The following is a 22,384-nucleotide window of genomic DNA, read 5'->3' as shown; positions in this document are numbered from 1 at the left end:
CTGTTTTTCAGGACCCTTTAGATTTTCTCTTTGACTTGGCATCTTTTCATTTGACCTGAGGACACTCTCTTGTTAATACAGGCAAAATATGTGCATTATGTTTTTCTAAGAAGACAATTTCTTAAGCCGTATTGGCCTGACATAACATAAAGAAAAAAAGAGGCAAAAATGGGGTTTATAAAGGCCAAATGAAAATACTGAAAAAACACAACAAAGCTAATATTTCGAGAGGACAAACGCCTCTCTTCTTCAGCTCAAAACGAAATAATGTATCCAAAGAAAGTGCCGAAGAAAAAAACGACAAAATTAAACGCGGAAAGTCAATGTGGAAAGAACCAAAAAGAAAAACAAAGAAAAAACCAAAAACCTAAAAGATGAACAAAACTCAATAAAAGCCAAAAATTATAAGAATTAAAACCAAATACCTAACAACCATATAAGCAAGTTATTCGCCAATATCCGTGATTTGCACAAAATCCAAAAAATTATGAACTGCCATCGACGGATATTAGCGAACAACTGAGAAATAAAAGAAAAGAAAACAATTCATTCACTCAAAAACAAAACAAACCAGCAATTAAATAAGTTGGAGAACTAGGTCATCTGATTTCGGATTTTAATTATTGCCCTTCTTGCATTTTTTTTAAGTATTTTCATTTGGCCTGTAAAAGCCCCATTTTTGCTCGTTTTTCTTTCTTTATGTTTTTCTTCTGTGAAATCCATTGGCCTTAGATCTGTCTTTTTAGTTATTCCTTTATCCAAATTTGGGGTTTCTTACTGACCTTTTCAATCTAGAAATGGACATAGTTATTAATTAATCATGATATCGTGATAAATATTGTAAACAATAGAAGTGGTCACAAAATTTACAGTGAAAAAGCGCAGGAAACTGTACCTGGCAGCTTATCGAAATTCTCAAGATACTCTTGGAACGATGAGACTTGCTGTAAACTATACTAGCACAATTTGGTAGCCTAAGCTCCAAAATATAGCGATTGAAGCGAGCGGAGGGAGGCGACGAAAATAATTTAAGGGTCGGCTCGTAAAGCGCCTCGTGCCCGAACAAAGTAAGGACCGTTTTTAACGGTTAAAGCTCCAATCATCCGGCCGTGATAAGCAAAGCACTTGTCACCTCCCTTTGCTCGCTTCTCATGCTATGGGTGGCAGCTCAGGCCTATGGGCTTCAAAAACTAACCTTCGATTCTTCCTATCAGCAGAAACTAAATATCTTTAACATTGAATATTTTATTCCTGTTCCTTCTTTACAAGAGAGTATAACATGCGTTCACCGGGGGACAAAAAGTAAATCCGATAACATCTAAAGTATAATATATTGTTTTTAAATAGCAAACTCATACACCTTAACGGACGGCAAATATATAAGCTTATTAGGTTAAAAAAAGAGAAATTTCTGTTCGTACAAATGATTCTTAGTTTTACACATAAAAAATCTCTTTAATAAATTGACTGGCTAATTTGTAACAATTATAAAATACATTTTGTAGAACTCATGTTAAAATATTATTTACAACAAAGCTTCGTCGTGGTTCATGCCACTTGGACATGTTTCCGCTTTGAACAGTTTCAATGAAATTTATCAGACAGTTGAATCCCATGTGTGTTTACAAAGGAGCTAAATCCATAACAGAAGGACGAACAAGGCTTTGATGTTTTGGCTTCCTTCAAATTTCTTCCAAAAATTTATGAGACGTCATTAATTTTAATACTTGAGACGTTTATAGACGAATTTGGATTTTTAGATGTGTTCTGTAGTTGTACTATTCAAAAGTAAATAGGTCATAGTAACGTATTACCTTTATTGCTGTTATTTACTTATATCAAAACTAATGACATCAAATTCAAATCATGTATAAACTTTAGTAATCTCCTCAAAAAAAAGAAAAAAAAACTATTGAGTCACTTTTACACGTACCACTCTTTTAAGTGTTTGCCCGATTTACTTGTTGGTGAACTCTTCTTCCCCTTTGCGTCTAGTTGCTGATCAGACCCTGAACTCTTAGTACTACTTATTTCGCTCTTTTTCGATGGCCATGACTTAGGTCGTTCTTCAAATTTTTCCTTTCTCTCAGAATGTTGTTTAAACTTCAAAACTAATATTGCTGCAAGAATTATAGCTATTAGAATACCAGCAATTATTCCAATAACAAGAGCTGTGCTTTCCTCTGCGTCCGAACTTATACGCTCACGAATTTTTTCCAGTTCTTCTTGATTGGGCCTCTTGACAATAGGCTTATACATATCAACACCTCCTATACCACCACCACCGGGATAGATTCTTTGGGCTGCAATTGTAGTAACAGGTTTTGGAGTAGAGCTCGTAAATTCATCTAAGAGCCAAAATCTTTTATTCAAAGTAGCAGCTCTGGACGTTGCTTTGCTAGATGGGCGTGTAGGTGGACCGTTCGTTGTAGTTCTTATTGATTTTCCTGATCCTAAAAAGGAAGAAATCTCAGTGTTTTCATTTCTTCCTAAAAAAAAAGACAAAAAAAAATAGTTGTATCATGTAAGTGTGTCGAGAGACCATATATAGGAGCTTTTGAAAAGCCTCTTGATTTCTGGTTCCAAAAAAGAAAGAAATCGTTAAATGTTTTATTTTTTTGTATTTTCCCAAGAAACAGCTATTTAATGATAATAATTTACCAAGAAACAGAACAAAGGGAACACAATCCTTAATTTAAAAATTCCTCTGGTTCCAAGTAATTAAGATCACACTTATTCCATTTTTTAATGGAGAATAATCCAGGAATTTAAGTATAACTTTTGAAATACATTCTAAAAGACGGTAAATCAACAATTTTTAAGTGATAAAATTAAAATCTGTTGAGTATCTCTGACCGCAATAAAAAGTGTAGCAGAACCTACTTGAATTAAATGGAACTTAAAGTAATTTTTTTTTGTACATCCTTAGTAGTTCTTCTAGGATCATCATGCTCTATCTTTTATATTTTGAGTTCTCTTTAAGCGTACACGATTACATTGTACACTCGCTTGAAACCAGAATAAACTTCGTCAAATTAATAAAAACATCATGGTGGATAAATATGGTAAATAAATGACAACATCGATGATTAGACGGGTGGTTGCCCTGGAAATTCCCATATTAAACTGCTACTTAAATTAATGGACTTTAAAATTGAGCATAAATGTTGTCTTCATCCAAAAGAAAATCGAAAAAAAGAGTATAAAGGATCATATTTGACTGTAATCAAAGATTTAGCTTGTGATTCTGTAATAAAAGTTAGAGGTATGAAAAAAATAGGCCCTTCTGGGCCCGAATCGGCACCTCTTTAGATTCGAACTTGGAGTAGCAGCTAATTAAATTTGGAAATAAAGACATCTAAAACTAAGATAGTGGTTTGCTACAGTGAGTAATGTATGTTCTACAGTGAGTAATGTATGTTCTACAGTGTATGTTGCTACAGTGAGTAATGTACAGTGAGTAGTATGTTCCGCTACAGTGAGTAAACCCATTAAAGTAAATAACATGAAATTATCTGCTTATGTAAGGTATTTTAACCAGATAAGGTAGAAGAGATACTTTATAGAAAACAAAAATGTTTAATTTATATTGTTGGTTCTTGGTGGGAGAAGAATAAAGGTAATACATCAACGGAGATTTGTCTCCTGATTTCTTCCATATTTAAAATTGACTTCTGTTTTCCAAGAGGAACCCTTTTAATGAGGAAACACCCTAATGGTATCGTGTAAACATGGGAATAGGTTCGATTGCCAGTATTTGACAAAAAATCAAGCAGAAATAGACATCGAAACAAGCCTCAGAGGGTTCATTAGTGGGTTGACTGGGGAAAACATCAGGCACATAAACTCGATTTTGTTATTCATCGTAAAATAATTAAATTAACAATGCTTAAAAAACCAAATCATTGTCAATTCACACGGATACCTCCAGCACAGCTTTCAAAAAAAATAAAATAATAGCATATTCATCATAAGAAATTCACCAACATCGACAAAAACTGTTTCTATTACTAACATCTACCTGCAGCACCTAGCCATTTGAGGCCACCGCACCTATGCGCGATCCTCCTCCATCTCAGTCTAATCAAATCCTTCCTCTTTACACCTTCCAATAAATTCGATTTCCTTGAGATATTTCCTTAAGACCTCCTCCCCTCCTTTCTATGAAGACCTACTTTTTGTTTGATCCATGACGGTTGGCCGAAGGGACGATTTTTTGCAAACTTACATCCTCCATTCAAAAAGCGTGTCCTAGCCACCTCGACCTTTCTTTCATCATATCCATTGAAAGAACTGGTGTCACCAAAAAAAAAAGTAAGTACAACATAAAGTTGTTACCACTGAGTTTGTTATCCACTGAACCTACCTACAACCAACAAAAGTCTAACAACCAATCAGGCTAATTGTTTCAAAAGATTGCTGTGATTGAACGAATCACAGCTGCTGTCAGAACAATCCCTGAACATCCTGCACGGATGAAGGGCACCACCCCAATATCCAGATATTAGAATTTTACTACTTTTCATCATCCTCCACGTGAAAAATTTTACGGAGACACGATTATAGATCTCTAAAGTAAGTAAGTGCTTGCAAAGAAGCCCATCGAAAACTGGCTTAAAATATTCAGCTTTAAGAGGTGAACAGAAGTGTGTGTGGTGGACCAACAGACTTCTGCTGCTTTTTGTTGAAGATTAAGTAAAGACAAGAGTAAAGATAGGAAAGTAGATTCCATTCATGTTGATGATAAAATAGGAAATAAGGATAAATAAGAGAAACATGTAAAAGATATGGACCAGAAAAAACAGTGTAGCTTCTATATAATCCGCAAATTTCCTCACATCTTGACATTAGCAATAACAATAAGCAGTTTGAATGAAATGTTTTTTATCCGAAAAAAGTCTTTGGAATTGTATATATTAGTCTGGCAGGTCGTGTGCTTATTGAGGGACAGCTTAAGCCTGAATGAGAAAAGAAGGCACGACTCCTTAACATTGAAAGATAATAATTACTATCAAATCAGCATAATATTTCGTCGTTAATCATTTTAATCTTCAGTGTAAGTAAATATCTTCCAATAGGGCAATTAACTTGGAGTTATTCCCGAATGCAATCACTTTCACACTTTTATTAAACTGTGCCGTTGATAGGGTTTGAAATGGGTCCTTTCGACATAGCCCACATTAGGTATTTGGTGTTGTCAGAGGCAACGCTATAGCGTTGCCTATAGTAAAGGCCATACGGCTCCAATGTTTTATTATTATTATTATTTTTTTTTTTTCCCTGAGGCACTTCATATGGAAGGGGTCGTCGTAGAAACTTCAAAAGGGGCTCATTCGATTGGAAATCGAGAGTTCTAGTGCCCTTTTTAATAGTCGAAAGTGATTTTGAGATAGCCATTTTGTTCATCGTAGTTGATTTCCAGATAGAAAACATATGAGGACACTACCCCACAACCCTCAGGGCAAGGGTGTTAAGTTATGCCCTGGGGGCATATAAGGTTCATATAGAAGGAGTTGTCGTAGAAACTTCAAAATAGGCTCATTCGATTGGAAATTCAAAGGGCTAGTGCCCCTTTTTCATAGTGAAAAATGATTGGAGGGCAACTAGCCCCCCCCCCACGTCCATCATTACTTCAAACACATCCAATCAAAATTTTGAGATAACCATTTTGTTCAGCGTAGTTGATTTCCAAATAGAAAATATGTTTTGAGGAGGACACTCCCCCAAAACCCTCAAGGCAAGGGTTTTAAGTTATACCCTGGGGGTATATAAGGTTTTTATTGAAGGCGTTGTCGTAGAAACTCCAAAAAAGGCTCAATCGATTGGGAGTTCAAAGGGCCAGTGCTCTTTTTAATAGTCGAAAGTGATTGGAGGGCAACTAAGCCCCCCTCTCACGCCCAGCTTTTCCCCAAACACATTCAATCAAAATTTCGAGACAGCCATTTTATTAAAAGTAGTTTTAGGTTTTGGAAATTAGGTCTTTGAGGATGAAAACTCCCCCACAGCCCTCAGGGCGAGGGTTGTAAGTTATACCCTGGGGGAATATAAGGTTTTGTATAGACAATGTTGTCTTAGAAAGTTCAGAAAGGGCTCATTTGATTGGAAATTTAAATGGCTAGTTGCCTTTTTTATTGTCGAAAGTGATTCTAAAGCAACTGACACCCCTTCCACTCCCGCCATTTCCCCAAACACATCCAATCAAAATTTTGACACAGCCATTTTGTTCAACGTAGTTGAAAGTTCTGAAAATTATATGTTTAAGCAGGACACTCCCCCCACAGTCTTCAGGGGCAATGGTTATAAGTTATATATATGCCCTTGGGACATATATGGTTCTTATGGAAGGAATGCTCGTATAAACTTCAGAGAGAGCCCATTTGATTGGAAATTGAAAGTTCTAGTTCACTTTTTAAGAGTCAAAAGAGATTGGAGGGCACCTAGCCCCCCCCCCTCCACGCACTTTTTTCCTCAAAACCATCCGATAAGAACCTTGACATAGCTTTTTATTAAATAGTTCAAAGACCATATAACGAAAACTCAGGGGTCAACACAGCATCCCAGGGCCCAATGGCAGCTGTTGTAAGTTATGCCCTTGAGAAATATGTGGCTCTTGTTGAAGGGATGCTCGTAAAAAATTCAGAGATGGCTCATTTGATTGGAAATTGAAATTTCTAGTTAAGTTTTTTAGAGTCAAAAGAGATTGGCGGGCCTTTCTACGCCCCTTTTTCTCCAAATGTATCCAATAAAAGTTTTGAGATAGCCATAAAGTTAAAAATTTCTCAAAAGTCAGATACAAAAACTCAGGTGTCGTCACAACCCCCCAGGGCCCGGGGGCAGGCGTTTTAAGTTATGCCCTGGGGTATATATTGTTCGTATGAAAGGGATGCTCGTATAAACTTCAGAGAGGGCTCATTTGATTGGATATTGAAAGTTCGAGCTCACTTTTTAATAGTCAAAGGAGATCCGAGGGCAGCTAGCTCCCCCTCCCAACGCCTTCTTTTTCAAAGCCCATCTGATGAAAATTTTTAGATAGACATCTTGTTAAAAATAGTTCATAGGTCAGATAAGAAAAAATCCGGTGTCAAAAGAACCCCCCAGGGCACAGGGGAAGGTGTTCAAAATTATGCCCTAAGGGCATGTATGGTTCTTATGAAAGGGATGCTCATACAAACTTCATACAGGGCTCATTTGATTGGAAATTGAAAGTTCTAGTTCACTTTTTAAGAGTCAAGACAGTTAAACAAGCCCTCCCCAAGATCTTTTTTTCCCAACCCCGTCCGCTACAAATTTTGAGATAGCCGGTGTTTTGGAAATTGTTCAAAAATTAGATAACAAAAACGCCCCCCAGAGCCCGGGGAATTGGCGTTGTAAGTGTTGTCCTGGGGTCGTATATGGTTCTTATGAAAGGGATGCTCGTATAAACTTCAGAGGGGGCTCGCTTGACTGGAAATTGAAAGTTCTAGTTCAATTTTTAAGAGACAAAAGATATCCAAGGGCGAAAAGCCCCCCCCCCCCCCCACAGACACCCTTTTTTCCCCAAGCCCATCCGATTAAATTTTTATAATAGCCATTTCATTAAAAATAGTTCAAAGGTCAGATAAGAAAAATTCCTGTGTCGACGGAACCCGCCAGGGCCCTGAGGCAGGCGTTACGAGTAATGCTCTAGGGGCATATATAGTTCTTCTGGAAAGGATCCTCGTATAAACTTCGGAGAGGGCTCATTTTATTGGAAACTGAAATTTCTCGTTCCCTTTTTAAGAGTCAAAACATATCCGAGGGCAACTAGCCCCCCCCCCTCCTCCACGCCCTAAATACATCAGATGAAAATTTATGGAAATTTTTTTAAAAATAGTTCAAAGTTCTGATAACAAAAAACTCCGGTGTCGACACAGCCCCCCCCAGGGCTCGAGGGGGGGGGGGGTAGGCGCTGTAAGTTATGCTGGGGGCATATAGGGTTGCTATGGAAGGGATGCTCGTATAAAATTAATAGGGGGCTCATTTGATTGGAAATTGAAAGTTGTAATTCACTTTTTAAGAGTCAAAAGTAATTGGAGGGCAGCTAGCCTACCCCCACACCCCATTTATTTTTTTCCCAGAGGCACTTTATATCGAAGGGGTCGTCGAATTAACTTCAAAGGGGGCTCATTCGATTGGAAATTGAGAGTTCTAGTGCCCTTTTTAAGAGTCAAAAGTGATAAGGGGGCAACTGGCCCCCAAGCCCTTTTTCCCCAAATGCATCTGATAAAAATTTGAGGTAGCCATTTTGTTAAAAGAAGTTCATAGATCATATAACAAAAACTCCTTTACATATGGTCATTTCGTTAAAAATACTTCAAAGATCATATAAGAAAAACTCCTGTGTCGAGCCCCCTCCCCCCCCCCGGGAAGGCGTTGTAAGCATTGCTCTGGGGTATATATGGTTCTTATGGAAGGTATGCTCGTATAAACTTCAGAGAGGGTTCATTTGAATGGAAATAAAAATTTGTAGTTCATTTTCTCAGAGTGAAAAACGATCAGAGGGCAACTAGGCCATCCCGCCCTCCACGCCTTTGGCTGTATCGGATGGATAAACCCATACGATAAAAAGTTCAGTTGACCATTTTGTTAAAAATATTTCAACCATCAGATATTAAAACTCCAGGGTCGACACAACCTCCAGGGCCCAGGGATAGGCGTAGTAAACCCATTTTATGACAAATATTGTCTTTTGTACTTAATATTGAAAATAAACATTAAAAATAAAAGTAACATTTTGAACTGATGAGCTTTCAGCAATTAATATCATCCATCAAATATTCAGTTTAATTTATTAGCTCTTTTTAAAGTTGTTAAAGACAGACATAGTTTCCCTACAAACAACTGTTTGGATACTGCCTCCTTTCCCAACTGTAAATAAAAACCAAGGCCTACTGCGTCATTTGCGTTTAACTGAAAACGGATTATATTACAAATATTTTCTTTTCCAGTTCTTACAGTATTGTAAATAAAAATAATTACAGTGAAAGAAATTCTTGAACTGATGGATCTTCCAACAATTAATATCATTATACATCAAATGTTCCAAGACTGTTCAAGATGCACATAGTTTTCAGTAAAGCGCCAATGACGCAGTAGGTTTTAGACTTTTACAGTGAGAAAAGGAGGTCATACCCAAGCTCTTGTTTGTGGTGATTTTTGTTCGTTTCGAGCTAGATTTCCATATTGCATTTAAGTTTCACTCGATTTAAGATTTATTTATTAATTTACATTAATATGTATTGTATGTTTGTTTGCTTTGATTGTTTATTTAATTTCTGTTCGTTTTAAGTTTCATTTATACTTCAATAGGGAAATATTTTTTTTTGTTTTAAGCTTGATTTTCATATTCAATCTAAGCATTACTCGCTTTAATATCTATTTATTCAATTACATTATTACTTGTTGTATGTTTTTTCTATGATTGTTTATTTAATTTCTGTTAGTTTTGGGTTTCATTTATTCTTTAATAGTAATTTCTGGTCGTTTTGAGTTTGAATTTTAAAAGGTATTTGTATCTGCTGAGCTTAACTTTAAAATGGCCTTTACTTTTCTTTGAAAAACTTATTTTTCGGAATTTTTTTTTTTTTAATTAATTACACTAAAAACCAATAAAGATCACTGTCCTAGGCAATGAATACTGTAGGACCGAGGATTACGCCTTGGGACACTCCACAAATAACTTAAATTTTGTCATAGTAGCAATAGATCAGCCAGTAATGCAAGAAGTAATCCATGTCAACTGTTTCTCGTGAACTCCGTAACAAGATAACTTATAAGAATTTTGTGGGTCAGACTATCTACAGTTTCTTTTACACATTGGAGAAAATACTCGCAGGTATGAGAAGTAAATACAAGAAACACTTAATAAATTAATGAAGTCACTTGCACGCATGGCCTGTTGAGGGCTTCACACAAAATTCAAATTGCTGCTGGTCGTAGAAATATTTATTATTAGTATTACATAGAAAACGGTAAAATATTGTTTCCAATGATCTGTAAAAAGCCGAGAGAAGATAACACGGACCATAGTTTTGAACCCTTCTTTCTAAATAAGTATTGTGGTGTTTAAGCATGTTTTATTGTTTGTTGAGGTTTTTGTAAGGGAAGAATGGTTCAAATTGTTTTATTTTATTTTAATTTTTTTTATTTTCCATTTTTTTTTATGGAAGCCTGAAGGGGTAATGTAAAATGTGGAACTGTAGTTGAAGCCACCGCCAAAAGATTATCCTAAGGAGGGGGGGGGCATCCTACAAGCGGGACTTGCGTTGTATTATGTTTTGTTTTTATTTGTGTTGTAGTATGCCCCGGAGAGTAACCTGTTGTATTTGATTGCCTTAATTGATTTTTAGTTGGTATATATGGGAAATTATTAATATTATTAATTTTTTTTCTGTTTTGAAAAAGGGAGTCTATAGTTAGGATGATGAAAATGTTATATTGGGTTAATTTAGTTTTTTTTTTTTTATTTAAGAGATATAAAGGAGGAGAAAATAGAGGAAGAGAAGTTTTTTGGTGGTTGTAGTTTGGTTGAAGTTTGTAATTTTTTTGAATTTATTTTTTAATAGGTGTAAAATGAAGTTGAGGGGTAAAAGGGAAAAGGGGGAAAAATAGAAAAAAGGAAGGGAAAAAAAAAGAAAATATAGCATAAAAATACAGAAAAGGATATTGAAGGCTAATAATCCTTTTTAAAAACTTCGATCATGTTAAATATTTATAGTAGCAGAGTGTGTTTTCATCAATATTGTTTGGATAAAAAATTTAAAAATAAATTTTGTTTTTAAATTAGTGTAGATGACATAAAAGTTTTGAAATTATGTTAAAAAGATTATTATGTCACCGAGAGGAGAGGAGGTGGGAGTAAAAAAAAACAAAAAAAACAACGACTATAGTTTTGCGAATAGCTATAGATCCATCCTTTAAAAAGAGATAGTATTCCAGGTCACTTCAGAAGTTTTGGGAATATTCCTTATTTTGAGCTTTGGCTTTCTCTGTAATCAATTCTGTTTATCAATTCTTGGAGAATTAGGATTCGTCTCTCACTAAAGGTCATGTGACGTCTTTAACCACACATAAACTTTTTTTCAACATTATTTATTCTACAGTTTCTTTGTATATTGTACAACATTAGCTTTACGCATAAGTGACTGAAGTATATTCCTATTTCATTTGAATATGTCTAGCTTTTCTTTACTTAGTCTAACCTTACACAATTTCAAAATGTTCTGCTTTTCTTTTATAGAGTTTAGATTTCTATCTGTTATTGAAAGAGATCTCTTCAACTGACCTGTAGGAGATTCTTGATAATATTGCATTGGTTACTTTTAAAATGTTATAAAACTGATCATATAATAATATATAATTTTCTGAAATAATGTCCTCTGACAACAGAAATCCCATGAAGCATAGATCAGACTTTCTTTTTGGCTGTCGGGCTCAGATAGCTAACTTATATACAAATATAAGTTTGTCATGAGCTATTTGACGTTCTACAGTCAGTGGAAGCAAAATCAACACACCAACTGGAAAATAGTCTGATGTGCCAGATATTAAACTTACTTTTTTAGTGCAGAGACTGCCAAGAAAGACCTGACTTTAGATTTGCCGTTTGAATTAGTAATTAGTTATTTCAACATTTTTTTTTAAACTGTCAACAGCTTTTTGTTATATGTCTAAAAATACCACACTCACTCAAGTCAAAACTTTACTTGCACGAAAAATAAATTAAAACACGTGACGGGTACCACTTTTTCTGTAGAAAATTTATGTCTAAGAATGATTGGTTCCAACAAATTGGGATCATATCTAGATTCTTATGCTTACAGAGTCTGTACACTTAGCTGGTTAAACGTGTCATCATTCTAAATCCATCCAGTTTCACTGTGACAAATTCAACTAAGCAGATATTTGAAATTTTAAGCATTATTTTAATCTTCCTAAAATGACCAATCTATGGCAAATATATAAATGCTGATGCTTCAACAAGTTCTTCAGTCAATTCGACGTGTTTAAAAACCCCGCATGATGTACTGCTAGCAGCCAAATTTTGTGTTCATTTAAATGTTAAAATCGACCAATACCAAGTTGCTCACCTTAAGGGGATCCGGTACCAAAAAGAATCAGACTACCTCGTCCATTATAAACAATTTTAGCTTGTGTGAACAAGATATTTAGAATTGATTGGGCGGTTTTGCCATAGCTTGTAGAGCTTGGATAAGCGATCTAAATAAACGGCTGAAAACTAAAAACTGACGCTTACTTTCCCTGGAATCTCAGAAAAACCTTGAAACTTCTCTTGTTTTGAGCTGGAAACAGATATATTCACTTTTAGTGAATCTTATATCATTAGAAACTCTTAATATGGATTTTCTGATAAAACGGAGGAGCTTTTTTTTTTTTAATTAAGGAGCGGGCAGTCCCTAAAAATGTTCTAGCATACCTAATAGGAAAATTTCAAACATAGCCTCAAAAGAAAAATCATTTGATCAATTTGGCAGCTTTGCGATCTTCCTGTGGTGCATCGACTTTGGTTGGAAACTTTGCCGAAACAATTTCATTGTCTTTACAGTCAAATTTTTTACTCAAACCACAATTTCTCAATAGGTTTCAGTGATACTAATCTCCTGGGGAATTTGCTAATGGACCCTTTGTCTTTGAGATGCCCAGCCGACGTTGAGGCTCACAAATTCCATGTTTAGGGTATCAAGTCCTCTTAATTTGAAATATGCTAGCCAATCAGAATTTTACAGAAAATCTTCTGATCGGCTACCTTAACTTTTCCACATCAGTATTTTCCATATTAATAAAGCATTATTTTTTATTTATTTCACCTCGTAAAAGCTATAGCCTTTTATATATGTATATTTGGTCTAGCATTCATCATCTTGCTCACCTCTGAGGAACTTTTGCACACTTGTTTATTCGCCTATGAGCTTGGGCTGGAATCTCTGCGTCGTATTAACCTATCATGTTTAAGAAAGAAAATCGTCAAGTTCTTAGCATTCAGCTTGTCTGCCTGGTTGACATTCTGTTTTTATTAGGTGACAGATTTTCAAAAAAAGCTTTCCTCTGCAGTTGCCACAATTTACTTATCTGAATTAGCCGCAACACAGACCTTGGGTTGAAGCACAAGAACTGACAAAGTAATATTTAACACATCTTAATAAACATTTAGCACTATTTGTTTTCACTTTAATAGCAAGAGCGTCACTAAATTCTGGAAGACATTTAACAGGTCTCGGCAAAATGCCTGATACTCGCTCTAAAAAACTGTAATGGTACTTTTATCGAAACTATCACTCAATGGGTTTTATTTCGCATAGTGCATGCTGAAACTTGCATTTTTTCTTCAAATTTAGAAAGTTGGACTAACGCGCAAAAAAAAGATTCAGTTGTCAGATAATAACTTTAAAAGCAATAAAAATGGCATTAAAATTTTATAATATTATTAATGCTTACCATTTGGCTCCCTGTCGTTGTCCTCTCGACCCGAGCCTTCTCCACATTCTTCGTCATCACATGGTACGTCAAAACCTCTATTGCTAGATGGAGTTGGTCTTATGTAACGTGGAGTTTGTGATGGCTGTCGAAATACTATATGGGGTGTTATCAACTCATCGCCTTGAAATAAACGGGAACATTAGAAGAACCTTAAGACGTCCTTCTTTTGGAATTACGCTACTACTTATACCAAAAACTAGTCGCAGCATCAAAACGCAAAAACCCAACAGCTGTGTATGGTGATCATCTGCTCTATTCGGAGCTTCACTCTGTACTACCTCTTCTAAAACCCCCATCCTTTTCAGCCGTTTGCTATGAACTTTTCCCACCCCAGTTAAAGAAATCCTATTTTTTGTTTGATCCCAGCTAGATGGCAAATAATGGTAATTTTTATAAGTTTTGTTTATTACACCCCTAGCCAAGGGGATTGAACCACATAGAACTACAGTTTTCACCAATATGGTTCTGGCTTACAGAATAAGATAAAGAATAAGGCTTAACCTGCTATATTTTTAGTGGTGAAAATACATCATAAGTTGTTTAATTGAACGTAAAAAACCTTTTTATTTATTTATATTTCTACGTTTTTGCCTGAACCCAAAGATATGTGTTTATGTAGGCACAAATTCCCATCGCATTTAAGACATGATCAAATATACCCATGATAAACATGCATATACGCAGTTGAAGTCAGTTAGCTGGCCCTTCCACAATTAATTACTACAAACTTCCAAGCTAAGAATTCTAAGCTAAGAATTTTACTTATTTAGGATGAAAGTTCCCTGGGGAGCATGAAAGTTCCGTTTTCCTATTTTCTGAGTGTGCAGACATTATTGTATAGTATTCTGAAACAGTGCAAGGGTGCCCAAAAATGCTTGAAGGGGAGAGAGGAGTTTTCTTCAAAAAGAGTTTCCTTCGCTTGAAATGTTTCATTACTTTTCTGAAGGTTATAAATTTGCACTTTTTGTGAAAAAAGGAAAACTATTTCAAAACTGAGTATGATGCATGTGAAAAATTTACCGTGAAATTTAGCGCATATACTCATCATGTTTCAATATATTTAAAGGCATTTCTTAACGCTACAAAAGTACAAATTTTCTTGTTTTTCTTGAGAAGGATGCTAACAGAGCCGTCTTTTTTGTTCCTTTTTAGTTCTAGATGATCACCGTGTCTAATAACTAGTCGTGGATTATCAGGAAAGAGCTATTTCTTCGGGAAGTTTGAGCTCCAGTGACGTTTTCCAGTGGAAATGGGTATCACACACCTGTGTCATGGCGAATTTACGCATAGATGTATGAGCAACGCAACACATAGGGAGACAGGTTACGAAAACAATTCTTACTTCATAATACACACAATAATCCTAGTTATTATATTTTGCAGCGGGAGAATCTTTAACTTCACTTCTTCCTTGTTTTTTTCAGTTTTCTAACTATATATTAACAGAGTATGTACCGTCACCCTCCTAATGTGCAAATATATACCCAAAATTGCATTATTAATCTAAATATAACCTTCATTTGCATCATAAATGAACTTTATCCCCACCTCATGAAGTACAAATATACACCCTGATTTGGATATGTTTAGTTCATTTGTGAAATGTTCATTTGTGATGCAAATGAAGGTTAAATTTAGATTAAGAAGGCAATTCTGGGTATATATATGCACATTAGGGGGGTGGGAGTATATACTCTGTTAATATACAGGTTCTAAGAAATTCAAGAATTCTTTAGAAAAATGGGAAAAACAAGGAAAGAAGTGAAGATAAAGATTAAGATAAATATTTTCCTGGTGCAAAATATATTAACTTGGATTATTGTGCATATTGTGAAGTAGGAATTATTTTCTGAACATGTCCCCTTATGTGGTGGACTGTTCATTAATCTATACCCCAATTTATACCATTCTGTAACGCAAAAGCCTAAATAGGGCCAAATTATTAGCAAGCAAATGATTATTTGTGTTCACATCAAAGGCAGTGCTATAGCGTTGCCTATAGTCAAGGCCATAAGGGCTCAATATTTTATTATTTGTTGTGATTATTATTTTTTACCAGAGGTACTTCATGTGGAAGAGGTGGTCATATAAACCTTAGAGGCGGCTTATTCGATTGGTAATCGCAAGTTCTAGTGCCCTTTTAAAGAGTCCAAAGGGATCGGAGGGCAACAGGCCCCCACCCCCAAAACCTCATTTCCCCAAATGCATCCGATCAAAATTTTTAAATAGCCATTTTGTTCAAAACAGTCCACAGATATGATAACAAAAATTTTGGGGTCGACAAAATTTTTGTCGACCCCCCGAGCCTGGCGGCAAATGTTGTAAGTTAAAACCCAGAGACGAGCAAGGTTTTTATTGAAGGGGTGATCGTATAAACTTCAGAGGAGGCTCATTTGCTTTGAAATGGAAAATTTTAGTTCCCTTTTTAGAGTCAAAAGTAATCGGAGGGCACCTACCCCCCACCCCACGCCTCTTTCCCCTAAATGCATCCGATCGAAGTTTTCAGATAGCTATTTTGTTCAATATAGTCCAAGTATGAAATAACAGAGCCTCCAGGTCGACACTAACTATGCCCGGAGGCATAAAAGGCTTTTACGGAAGGGTGGCCGCATAGATTTTGGAGGAGGCACATTTGATGGAAAATTTAAAGCTCTAGTTTCCTTTCTAAGAGTCAAAAGGGTAACTAGCCCCCACCCCACGCCCAATTTCCCGCAAATACATCCGATCGAAATTTTTGAGATAGGTATTTTGTTCAAATCGTCCAAAGGTCATATAATAATGTCTCCGGGGTTGAAAAAACCCCTAGAGCGTGGGGCCAGGGGTTATAAGTTATGCCCCGAAGGCATATAAGTGGAAGGGTGTTCATATAAACTTTGGAGGCGGCTCGTTTGATTGGATATTGAAATTTTCTGTTCCTTTTTAAGAGTTAAAAATGATAGGAGGGCACCTATCCCCCACTGCACGTCCTCTTTTCCTTAAATGCATCCGATCGAAATTTTGACACAGCCATTTTTTTCAAAATAGTCCAAATATGACATAAAAAGCCTCCAGGGTTGACACAGCTATCTAGAGCACGGGGGCAAGGATTGTAAATTTTAACTCGGGGACATAAGGTTGTTATAGAAAAGGAGGTCGTATAAACCTTAGATAGGGCTCGTTCAATTGGAAATCGGAAGTTCTAACGCCTTTTTAAGAGTCATAAGTGATTGGAGGGCACCTACCTTCCACCCCACGCCCTTTTTTCCTTAGATCCATCCGATCAAAATTTCCTAATAATGGTAGATGGTAATACGCTTACCTAAGCTACGGATGTGAGGTCTTTATTTTGTTTAAACGATAATTTTGACGGGACATATGCTTGTCATCATCAGGAATTTGAACCTAATGATGACAGGCATAGGTACTGTCGTACCATCTACCATTATCAAACAGTTCGTGGTAACGAACTGTAAGTAAGGAGCGACCCGGCTCAATGGTAACCGAAACTCTAAAAAACGGAATTTTGATACCAATAGATACATCAAAAGAATCAGAGTTTAATACTGATTTCAAATATATAAGTTTCATCAAGTTTAATTTTACCTATCAAAAGTTAAGTGCCTGAGAAAATTTGGCTGATTTTAGAAAAAAGGAGGAAAGACCCCCTAAAAGTTAAAGAACCTTAATGAAAATCACACCATCTTATTCAGCGTATCAGAGAACCTACTGTAGAGGTTTCAAACTCCTATCTACAAAAATGTGGAATTTTCCATTTTTTGCCAGAAGAAAGATCACGGATGCGTGTTTATTTGTTTTTTTTGTTTTTTTTTCTTTTCCCCAGGGGTGATCGTATCGACCCAGTGGTCCTAGAATATCGTGGGAGGGCTCATTGGAACGGAAAATAAAAGTTATAGTGCTCTTTTTAAGTGACCAAAAAAATGGAGGGCAACTAGGCCCCCTCCCACGCTCATTTTTTTCCCAAAGTCACCCGATCAAAATTTTGAGATAGCCATTTTGTTCAGCATGGTCGAAAAACATAATAACTATGTCTTTTAGGATGACTTAATCCCTCGAAGCCCCCAAGGGGAGCGCTGAAAGTTATAAACTTTACCAACTGTTAACATATAGTTTTGGTTATTGGTAAGTATACAGACGTTTTCAGGGGGAATTTTTTCTGGTAGTGGGGGGTGGGGTGGGTCGGGGGTTATATGGGAGGATCTTTTCATGAAGGAAGTTTTCATGTGGGAAGGGACATGGCTATGAAGGGGCGCCGGATTTCCCATCATTATTTAAAAAAAATCAGAAATTAAATATAAGAAAAACAAGTTTTCCAACTGAAAGTAAGGAGCAAAATCAAAACTTAAAACGAACAAAAAATATTAGCTATATGATTGGGTTCACCTTCTAGTCAATGCCTCCCTCTTTAAGCCAAAGATTTTTTAGTACTTTCATAAGAGCTATTTATTCTAATTAACGGCCTTTGTGATAGTAGAAAGCTATCTTATAGTCCCACGAGTACAGAATATATGGGCATAGAGTCCCTAGGGAGATGGTTTTTTCACTGAGAATGAAAAAACAGGATTTTTCTCACTTGAAAAACAGGAATTTTCTCACTTTTATGGATGTTTCTTGGACGGTTATGAGTGTCGGTCAATTTATTTGATGTTTTTCATGGATGTCAACATCAATTTATGTCTGTTTTATGGTTTTTGTCAGTGAGAATGGAAAAACAGTATTTTTCTCACTTTGATGGATGTTTTCTGGATTATTGAGTCTAACGGGGACCAGAGTCAATGACCTAAATTTCCAAAGGTCGATTATTGTTTCCAGGCAAAGTTTTAATGTCTGACAGATGATGTCATGGTTGATTGATTTGTCAAGAAAGGGGAATTAATTTGTTGTTTCTAAGGGGAATTATTGATTCACGAAAGGGTTTCTTAGTAATTTGAAATGTGACAGTTCAGGGATGCCAAAAACAAAAGGAACACGCAGAAATTACGTTTAGGGGTTATTTGGGCGAAACTGTTTTAGACATTTTAGGGAATTATTTCGGGGAAACAGTTAGAGACATTTTAAAAGATGATTTTAGAAAAGGTTTTAGAAGAGAATTTGAGGGTGAAACTCTGTGGTCGTTATAATACACAAGTTCCATTTGAACAGTGTCGTGAGGTCCTCTACCCCAACCCCAAAAGGGCCCTCATACCCCACCCCAAACCCGAAGGAAGCCCCCGGTCCTCAAAGGTCCCCCGGTTTCATAGTAATTTCAAATGTGAGGTTAGGTGGTTATACTACACAAGTTCCATTTGAACAGTGTCGTGAGGTCCTCTACCCCAACCCCAAAAGGGTCCTCATACCCCACCTCAACCCCGAAGGAAGCCCCCGGTCCCCAAAGGGCCCCTGGTTTCCTTGTAATTTCAAATGTGAGGTTAGGTTATGTTATGTTATGTTATATTAGGTTATGTTATGTTCTGTTATGTTATGTTATATTCTTTTCAAAGGGCATTTCAGAACAAGTTCTTTTCTTAATGTCCTTCCTAAACCCATTTTACAAATTGATGTACCCATCCTTTTCACCCACAACTTTACTTTACAGCTTTTTGAATACTCCAACACAAAGTAATACTTTTCAAAAGGCATTTCAGAACAATTTCTTTTCTTAATGTCCCTCCTAAACCCATTTTACAAGCTGAAGTATCCCATCCATTTCACCCACAACTTTAATATGCAGCTTTTTGAATGCCCAAGACCAAACAATACCGTTTAATAGGCTCTTTAGTACCATATCTTTTCTTATTAGCCTTCCTGAACCAACTTTACAAATTGAATTACCCATAATTTTCAGACCCTACTTTATTATACAGCTTTTTAAATGCCTCAACACCAAGAACAACTTTTCAAAGGGCATTTCAGAACAAGTTCTTTTCATAATATCTTTCCTAAACCCATTTTACAAGTTGAAGTTCCCATCCTTTTCACCCACAACTTTACTTTACAGCTTTTTGAATGCTCCAACACCAAGCAATACTTTTCAAAAGGCATTTCAGAACAAGTTCCTTTCTTAGTGTCCTTCCTAAACCCATTTTACAAATTGAAGTACCCATCCTTTTCACCCACAAATTTACTTTACAGCTTTTGAATGCTCCAACACCAAGCAATACTTTTCAAAGCCATTTTAGAACCAGTTCTTTTCTTAATGTCCCTCCTAACCAATTTTACAAGTTGAAGTACCCATCCTTTTCACAGACAACTTTACTTTATGACTTTTTGCATACCCCAACACCAAGCAATACTTTTCAAAAGGCATTTCACAACAAGTTCCTTTCTTAATGTCCCTCCTAAACCCATTTTACAACTTGAAGTACTCATCTTTTTCACCCACAACTTTACTTTACAGCTTTTTGAATGCTCCAACACCAAGCGATACTTTTCAAAAGGCATTTCACAACAAGTTCTTTTCTTAATGTCCTTCCTAAACCCATTTTACAAGTTGAATCATCCATCCTTTTCACCCACAACTTTACTTTACAGCTTTTTGAATGCCCAACACCAAGCAATACTTTTCAAAAGGTATTTCAGAACAAGTTCTTTTCATAGTGACCGTCCTAAACCCATTTTCCAATTGAAGTACCCATCCTTTTCACCCACAACTTAGTTATAGATAAGAGTTTGAAGTTTTACCTTACAGACTTAGCTTAGAGTTTTAGTTTGGTTTAGTTTTATTTAAAAGTTTTAAGTTTCTTAGCTTAGAGTCTTAGCTTAGAGTTTTTGTTAGAGTTCTAGTTTAGTTTAGTTTTAGTTAAGAGTTCAGAGTTTTTAGCTTAGAGTCTTAGCTTAGAGTTTTATTCAGAGTTACTGTTTAGTTTAGATTAGTTACAGTTCAGAATTTAGAGTGTTAGCTTAGAGTCTCAGCTTATAATTTTAATTATATTTGTAGTTTGGTTAAGTTTTAGTTCAGAATTTCGAGTTTTGGCTTAGAGTCATAGCTTAAATTTTTGTTTAGAGTTCTATTTTAGTTTAGTTTTAGTTAAGAGTTTAGAGTTTTACCATAGAGTCTTAGCTTAGAGTTTTAGTTAGAGTTGAAGTTTAGTTACAGTTCAGAGTTTAGAGTTTTAGCTTAGAGTCTAAGCTTAGAGTTTTACTTAAAGTTTTAGTTTGGCTAAGTTTTAGTTAAGAGTTTCGAGTTTTAGCTTAGAGTCTTAGCTTAGAATTTTTGTTTAGAGTTCTAGTTTAGTTATTTTTAGTTAAGAGTTTAGTGTTTTTAGCTTAGAGTCTTAGTTTAGAGTTTTGTTGAAGTTCTAGTTTAGTTTAGTTTTAGTTTAGAGTTTTAGCTTAGACTTAGAGTTTCAATTAGAGTTCTAGTTTAGTTTAGTATTAGTTAAGCGATTAGAGTTTTTAGCTTATAGTCATAGCTTAGTTTTATTTAGAGTTATAGTTTAATTTAGTTTTAGTTAAGAGCTTAGAGTTTTACCATAGAGTCTTAGCTTAGAGTTTTAGTTAGAGTTCTTGTTTAGTTTAGATATAGTTAAGCGTTTGGAGTTTTACCTTCGAGACTTAACTTAGAGTTTTAGTTTAGTTTAGTTTTAGTTAAGAGTTTAGAGTCTTAGCATAGTTTTTGTCGAAGTTCTAGTTTAGTTTAGTAATAGTTAAGAGTTTAGAGTTTTAGCTTAGAGTCTTAGCTTAGAGTTTTTTTTAAAGTTGAAGTTTTCTTTATTAATAGTTACGAGTTTAGAGTTTTAGCTTAGAGTTTTAGCTTACAGTTTTTGTTAAAGTTGAAGTTTAGTTTAGTATTAGTTAAGAGTTTAGAGTTTTAGCTTAGAGTCTTAGCTTAGAGTTTTAGTTTAGTTTAGTTTTAGTTAATAGTTTAGAGTTTTTTATATTATATTCTTAGCTTAGAGTTTTTGTTAGAGTTCTAGTTTAGTTTAGTTTTAGTTAGAGTTTAGAGTTTTTAGCTTGGAATCTTAGCTTAGAGTTTTAGTTATTCTAGTTTAGTTTAGTTTTAGTTAAGAGTTTAGAGTTTTAACATAGAGTCATAGCTTAGAGTTCTTGTTAGAGTTGAAGTTTAGTTTAGTTACAGTTAAGAATTTAGAGTTTTAGCTTAGAGTCATAGCTTAAAGTTGTAGTTTAGTTAAGTTTTAGTTAAGAGTTTTGAATTTTAGCTTAGAGTCTTAGCTTAGAGTTTTTGTTAGATTTCTAGTTTAGTTGAGTTTTAGTTTAGAGTTTTGAGCTTTACATAAGAGTCAAAGCTTAGAGTTTTAGCTATGGTTATAGTTTAGTTTAGTTATAGTTAATAGTTTATATTTTTACCCTTGAGTCTTAGATTATAGTGTTAGTTAACGTTATAGTAGGTTTAGGTTAAAAAAGGTTAAAGATTATATTAGGTTTAGGTTAAAGATTAGGTTAGGTTAGAGATTAGGTTTCTCCACGTTTAAGTTAGGTTAGATTAGGTTAGCTTATCATGAGCGCTCATAATAAGCTAACCTAATCTAACCTAACTTAAACCTGGAGAAACATAACCTCTAACCTAACCTAACCTAACTCTTAACTAAACTAAACTAGAACTTCAACAAAAACTCTAAGCTAAGACTCTTAGATAAAACTCTAAACTCTTAACTAAAACAAAACTAAACTAGAACTCTAAGTCAAACTCTAAGCTAAGACTCTAAGCTAAAAACTCTAAATTCTTAACTATGACTAAACTAAACTTCAACTTCAACAAAAACTCTAAGCTCTGACTCTATGATAAAACTCTAAACTCTTAACTAAACTAAACTAGAACTCTAACAAAATACTCTAAACTACGACTCTAAGCTAAAAACTCTAAATTCTTAACTATAACTAAACTAAACTTCAACTCTAACTCTAAGCTAAGACTTTAAGCTAAAAGTCAAAA

General features: G+C 35.3%; 1 protein-coding gene across 1 annotated transcript in view; it reads right to left on the bottom strand.

Moving 5' to 3' along the window:
- Window positions 1-1,236: 1,236 nt before the first annotated feature.
- Window positions 1,237-22,384, bottom strand: part of Nrx-1 (Neurexin 1) — a 128,479-nt gene continuing 107,331 nt past the window's right edge. Inside the window, exons 7-8 of the mRNA XM_089091634.1 lie at window positions 13,474-13,635; window positions 1,237-2,453 (exon numbers count right to left, since the gene is read on the bottom strand). Of these exons, the coding sequence (XP_088947760.1) occupies window positions 1,924-2,453; window positions 13,474-13,635 (692 nt within the window). The 3' untranslated portion in view covers window positions 1,237-1,923. The remainder of the gene's footprint in view (window positions 2,454-13,473; window positions 13,636-22,384) is intronic.

The sequence above is a fragment of the Artemia sp. Qi Xiang Cuo genome, chromosome 7 (assembly GCF_049724085.1).
Source record: "Artemia sp. Qi Xiang Cuo chromosome 7, ASM4972408v1, whole genome shotgun sequence".
In the NCBI taxonomy this organism is placed as follows: Eukaryota; Metazoa; Arthropoda; class Branchiopoda; order Anostraca; family Artemiidae; genus Artemia; species Artemia sp. Qi Xiang Cuo.
The sequence above is the reverse complement of the archived record's forward strand: the minus strand, read 5'-3'. Positions and strand labels throughout refer to the sequence as shown.